Raw genomic sequence first — 6583 nt, 5'->3', positions numbered from 1 at the left:
ACCCGCCGCCAGCCAAGCCCGCCAGTTTGCCTGGGCTGGATTTTTTAATTTTCTTTTTCTTTTTTTAGTGTAAAATCTGACGGGCTTGGTGGGAAGCTCACCCTGCCCGCCCAAACGGGGCGGGGCGGGCTGAGTTTTCTTGCCCACTTTCACAGGCGGGGCGGGCCAATCTGCTTTGCCATCGTAATAATTAGGGGTGTTCGCGGTCTAGATTGGATCGATTTTAGAAGCAAAAATCATCTGATTCAATGCTTTCGATTTAATCATGTAATTATTCATTCGATTTGGATTTTTTTCCCAATCCAATCCAATAAGTTTAAATTGGATTGATTTTCGGTTTTTTGAAAAACCTAAAATTTGTATGACGATTTTTGTGCAAATAATATATCTTTTATATGTATCAGCTTTGTAAAGTTTGTATGATGATTATTGTGCAATCCTATGAAGCACCGACACTTTAAAAATCTTGACGTGTCGTGTCCGACACTTTTCGACACTCCAATACTCGTTGCAAAGACTAAAAAAATGTTCAAAGATTACATTACGTTGCATTTTGAGTTCCAACAATTAGATTCGTTAGATTACGATTACGATTTTATTGAGTTTTATTTAAACATTTGGGATATCTTATGTTTCTTTGCAAAATTGATGGGTATTATGAGTTTAGCTTTGCTTTTTTGTTAAATTATTGAATACTAAATATAATGTACATTACATAAATTAAAAATATTATATAATATCAAAATGTGTCCTAACGTGTCGAAATTTAACATTTTATAGAATTAACGTGTCGGAGTGTTGTGTCATATCCTGTGTCCCGTGTCGATATCAGTGCAGCATAGGTGCAATCTACAAGAATTAGTAAACGATGATGATTACCATCTTTTACAATGAAAATATATGATGTATCTTACAAAATAATAATAATAAATAACATAGATCAAACACAACTCCCTTTATCTAACACGATGGATTAATGAATTTTGAGTTTAGAATTTTGCTATATAATTTGTGGACTACGATTGGAGAAATGCCTAAACAAGTAGAGGGTAAAGTTGAGAAATTATTGGATTGGTTTGGATAAATCGATCCAATCAAATTAAATTTTATGGATTTTTTAGGTTTTCAATTTTTGGTTAATTTAATTATTAATTTTTCAGTTTGGTCAGCGCAGTTTAAATCGATTTGGATCAACTGCGTATAATAAATATGCACATTCTTCGGTCTCCACGACAGAGATGTGGTAGGATTTTGTTCGATAATCTTGCTGGAGTTTCTATTAGTATTATTGTTGCTTAGGGGTCTTCAGTCCCTATCAGCTACTCTATATATTACCTTCCCACAAGGTATGAGTAATATCCAACTTCTATTTTTCTGTTCCAAAATGGCATTGACAAGGGACGCACATGGATGAGAAACACTGCTCCCTTCTGAGCAAAGGACACTGCAAAAATTTAATCAGGTTTCAATCCATAGAAACTTTATGCCTCTGTTTTTTACGGGAAATATTTATTATGTTCCAGGATCATCTAATGATTTGGTGTTCTCTCTCACAACACTAATTTTTTCTTTCCCTTTTTACCCCTGTTATTTTTCTTCTTTTTCAATTTTACCCTCCATTTACACTAAGGGACCACCTAAAAAATGGTGGTCCCGGTCCACCATAAATTCTCTCCTATTTATGGCCAATTTTAAAGCTACGAGGATGCCTAGTAATTCAGGAACACTAGTTAGGGGTCTTCGCGGTCTGGATTGGACCGATTTTAAAAGCAAAAATCATTCGTTTCAATCTTTTCGGTTTAATCATATAATCATTCATTCGATTTTGGTTTTTTTTCAAATCCGATCCGATCCAATCCAATTTTATTTGATTTGGATTGGATCGGTTTTCAAATTTTTGAAAAGTCTAGGATTTGAATGATAATTATTGTACAAATAACATATCTTTTGTATGTATCGGCTTTGTAAAATTTGTACGATGATTATTGGGCAATCTAGAAGTATTGTACAACAAAAATGTTGAATTACTATCTTTTATCTTCAATAAAAAATGTATAATATATTTGCCTGATAGAGGATATGTTGTACAACAATAACCCATGTAATAAAATTATATTATGTATCTAACCAAAAAAAAAAAAAAGCATAACATATATCAAGCACAACCCACTTTCTCTAACATGATGGGTTAATGGGTCTTGGATTTAGAATTTTGATATATGATTTTTGGGCTATGATTGAGGAAAGATCCAAGTAGGTAGATGGTAAGGTTGAGAAATTATTGGATCGATTTTTACCAACTCATCCAAAAACCGATCTAATCCAATTAAATTTTGCGTTTTTATTTTTATTTTTGATTTTTTGATTTTCGATTTTTTGATTCGGTCACCACGATTTTAATCGGTTGATGAACATCTTTTTTCTTTTTCTTTTTTTGGTACATGGTTGATGAACATCTCTAATGCCACCAATTCGTGACAAATCCCAGCATCATCCTGTAACATCACGGAACACACTACCACAAATCAGAAAAACGACCACCATTTGTGTAAGAACAATCAACATTACATCACCCTCGAGAAATTGCCATATGTGGATACTTACGAAAGGGGATCCGCCTTCCTGGTATTTTTTGACGATGTTAAGTCTAATTCATCTAAATTTAAAGATTTAAACTCAGTTATTAAAAATAAATTGATTATTTTATCTAGTTTCAAAATATTCAATAAAGATGTATTCAAAAAAAAATTATTCAATAAAGAAGATAAAAAAATGTTAATTTTTGTCATTTTAAATAACAAAATTGTGTCATTTTTATCTATGTCTTACCGATAAAACATTTAATGAACTGCAAATAAAATTTTATGCATTTAAAACAGAAATATTTTTCCGTTGTTTTAAAGTAACATTAAAGTAATGGAAAAGAAAATGACTCTTCAAAGAGGAGTGAGGGTATTTATCGTGTGAGGGGAAAATGTCTTTGGTCTTTTGGTGAATAATGGGCTGGGCCAATCGGGCTGCCAATAAAAATTCCAAATTGACTGATCCAGAACAAATTTCAATGAATAATATTTAGCATGTAGAATTGGCTGCACTTACAAAATAGTTATATATGATATTTAACGGTTCTTATTTAATTTTAAATTTTTATAAGTATTTATAATAAAATTATGACAATTTTATGAATGAGACGCAGACAACTCAAATCCAATTTTTAAGATAGTTATACACTCAATTTAATAGTTAATATTTATAATTTTTTAAAATCGGTAGTTTTAACATAATTTATATAATTTTATATTTTTTCTATAAAAATATTTAAAATAAAAATTATTATCATTTTAAAATTAAGATAAATCATCAATCTCGCTCAACGAATATTTATAATAAATTAGAAATTTCTTATTAACAAAAAATAAATAAATAAAGTCATGCCATGATTAACTTTACATATGCTTTTTTATTTTGATTAGCAGGATATTTTTATTCCGATATAAGAATATAAATCTTACATTCAATTTTAATCATTAATTTTTATATATCTGAAAATTATAACTTATTAAAAATTAATTAGTAATAATAATTAAATTAATTACATTTATTTTGATTAACAGAAATTAAGAATAAAGATTGAATGTAAAATTTATTGTTCTTACATTAATCTTATCCCATAAATGTATACAAACTTTTAGATTTTAGCATTATTTTTTATTTTTTAACTGTATAATTAATGATTGTCCTCCTCAAAATTTATAGAAGTTTTTAATTTTTTTCTATTTTTTCAGATAAATAGTTATAATTTGAGAAAATTACAATTTCGCCCTACGTGACAAGCATTTACATTAGAATTGAATTGTGGCTATTCTAATACCCCGACTTTATCTTCTTTGTGTGAACTCCACGCATCCACTCACTCACACGTAGATGCAGACCCTTTCACTTTCTGTCTCCAATTCCTTCCTCTCTTTGTTTCTCGACTCACAAGCTCCATGGCCACCACTACCAACCCTTTAACCCTTTCATCCTCCAAAACCCACTTTCTCTGTTTCTCTATCCCTTCTCCCAAACCGCTTCTTCTTTCCCACTCAAACCTCTCCCATTCTTCGCCCAAGTCTTTACTCTGTTATCACTACCTTCCCAGGAACTCTGTTCCGCGAATCACATGCAAAGCAACCCAAGTTTCCGTCGCCGAAGAGTCATCGGCGTCCGGTGACGGCGGCGGAGGGAATGCCAACTGGGTTCCGGTGGTGCCGCTGTCGGCCCTTCCCAGGGGAGAGCGGCGCGTGATTATTCAGGACGGCGAGACGATATTGCTGCTTTGGTATAAAGATCAAGTTTACGCCATTGAAAATAGGTCACCTGCTGAAGGCGCCTACAGTGAAGGCTTGCTCAATGCCAAGCTCACCCAGGTTCAAAGTTCTTTCCTTTACTTGCTTTTAGTTCAATTGCAACTAATTCTTTGTTCTTCTGTATCAACTAACTGTATTAGGATATTGCATAATAACAAATTATGCAAAATTAGTTTTATTATGATTATTTGGGTTATGTAATGGATTGGTGAATCAGATAAAGGTTATTGTAGAGATGTGATGATAATAATAATATCTTATTCAAAATAATACTACTTGCAGCTTGCAATTGTAATTTCAGTTCAGGCCTGGGCAACATGATGATAAGCATTAAATACGGGATGATGAGCTAGTTCTTTTTGTGTGTCCATTGTGTTATTATTACCACAGTTTTCTTTAAGTTTTTCTCTTGTAGCATTTACTGAATTAATGTCGCAATTGGGTTAGTGATTTACCATATTTGAAAATTCAATGACAATTGTGTTGTCTATCTCGGTTGGGACAAATCAGTCCCTCAATTTGACTTCTACAGCCTTCTTGTCTTGCGGGAGTCAATCAACAAGATTCTGGATCTCGGATCTCGACAATCTAAACTTGGCCTGAACCTCACCAGGCCGGCCTTTGCTGCGGAAAAATGAAGAAAAAAAAACACAGAGGAGAGAGAGAGAGAGAAAGAAATTTACACACAAATATATTTAACGTGAGAAAACCTTCCTCAATATGAAGAAGTAAAAACTCACGTGACCTAGTCCAGTTCAAACGTCCACTATGATAATAATGGATACAAAAAATCAAGTTTCACCAAAGTGGTGGTTCACTCAACCTCTCTCCAACAATGGTGGTAGTCAAACTTCCCTAGAGATGTTTCACTCAAACTCTCTCTAGAGGTCTCTCAAATGTAAAGTTTAAAGCTTTGCTCACAAATCTCTCGAGTATCACTCAAGAATCTCTCAAATCATCTTACCTAGCCTCTTCCCACAATTAATGAATATATAGAGGAAGTGGAATCTAGGGTTTAGGGTTTTAAGAAACCCCTCAATGGGCTTGGGCTTAGCATTGAGGGGTACTAAATTGATGTTCCTCTTGGCTTGCTGAAAATCAGATTTTCATTAATATTCTCAGCTTTGCTTTAGGTCTATAATGCTGTATGCACACTAAGCATTGCATGAGAATGTCAATTTGTAGCATTCCTACTAACAACTTTTGTAATTTCTGGGATTTTTATACGTGTTCTATAAAACCCACCCTTGTAAACTTTTTCATTAGTCTATTTTGACTGAAAATGAGCCTCATCTTTTATCCAATTCCTTTCTTCTTCTTTTTTGGCAGGATGGGTGTATAGTTTGCCCAACAACTGATAGCACATTTGATCTAAGAACAGGAGACATCAAGGAGTGGTATCCAAACAATCCTGTTCTGAGAGTTCTCACACCTGCTTTGAGGGCACTCTTTGTATATCCTGTGAAAACAGATGAACAGAATATTTATATCAGCATGAGAGGAAATCTAAAATCGGATGCTTCTGCTGAAATTGTGTTTAGTGGGAAGGCTCAACCTGGTGTAACAGCATCTGATGTCAACGTTGATGAGGTAACCACAGTAACATTCTGATATTTAGTTTTGGACCAATGCAATGCCAATTGGCTGTCCTTTTGAATTATTAGTTCTATGACATGTTTAGGTTAGAATGGTGGTTGATGAGGATCAAGAAGGATTTGGTTTTACTGGGAAGAACGAAATAATAAACGGGAAAGCAGCTGTTATTGGTTTCCTCCTGTTGTTGGATTTTGAGCTTTTAACGGGTAAGGGTCTTTTAAAGGGAACTGGCTTCTTGGACTTCTTATATTCCGTGTCTAATGCTCTCAATTAGACATCATCTTTGTCTTGTCATTTCAGCTATGAAAATATTATCTAATATTGTACATCATGAGTCTAGATCCTGGCAAATCTATAACCTTTTATTTTTTGTTTCTATGTTACTCTGTATACTATACCCATTTTTTAAAGTTTACATTCGACAATGATATTTCAAAATTTTGTCTTCTTTCATTTTTATTTTATTTTATGAATGGCTTGTCAATTATGATGCTCAACTAAAGCACACCTCATCTCACGGGATAGTTGATCATCAAGTGTATGTTTGGTTTGCAACTCAAACGGATATATTGACAAAAACATAGGTTTTTGGCTGCACACATTCTTTATTGGGAGAGAAAAAAAAATAAAAAATTCAG

The 6583-nt window shown here is 33.2% G+C and overlaps 1 protein-coding gene across 1 annotated transcript; it reads left to right on the top strand.

Moving 5' to 3' along the window:
- The first annotated feature begins 3888 nt into the window (after positions 1–3888).
- On the top strand, positions 3889–6321 carry LOC133316423 (uncharacterized). The gene is made up of 3 exons (XM_061518170.1): positions 3889–4409; positions 5679–5939; positions 6031–6321. The coding sequence occupies exons 1-3, from the start codon at positions 3990–3992 to the stop codon at positions 6217–6219; spliced, it is 870 nt and encodes a 289-aa protein (XP_061374154.1). The 5' UTR covers positions 3889–3989; the 3' UTR covers positions 6220–6321.
- Positions 6322–6583: the final 262 nt, after the last annotated feature.

This window comes from Gastrolobium bilobum, unplaced genomic scaffold (assembly GCF_033153095.1).
Source record: "Gastrolobium bilobum isolate Gb01-03AN ecotype WA unplaced genomic scaffold, APGP_CSIRO_Gbil_v1 utg19495, whole genome shotgun sequence".
Taxonomy (NCBI): domain Eukaryota; kingdom Viridiplantae; phylum Streptophyta; class Magnoliopsida; order Fabales; family Fabaceae; genus Gastrolobium; species Gastrolobium bilobum.
This window is presented reverse-complemented; position numbering and strand designations above follow the sequence as displayed.

What these genes read in the sequence shown, in the direction of transcription:
- LOC133316423 (XM_061518170.1), top strand. Translation starts at nt 3,990, where the DNA reads ATGGCCACCACTACCAACCCTTTAACCCTTTCATCCTCCAAAACCCAC. An exon ending in TCAATGCCAAGCTCACCCAG is followed by an intron (nt 4,410 to 5,678) that starts GTTCAAAGTTCT and finishes CTTTTTTGGCAG; the next exon opens with GATGGGTGTATAGTTTGCCC. An exon ending in CTGATGTCAACGTTGATGAG is followed by an intron (nt 5,940 to 6,030) that starts GTAACCACAGTA and finishes TGACATGTTTAG; the next exon opens with GTTAGAATGGTGGTTGATGA.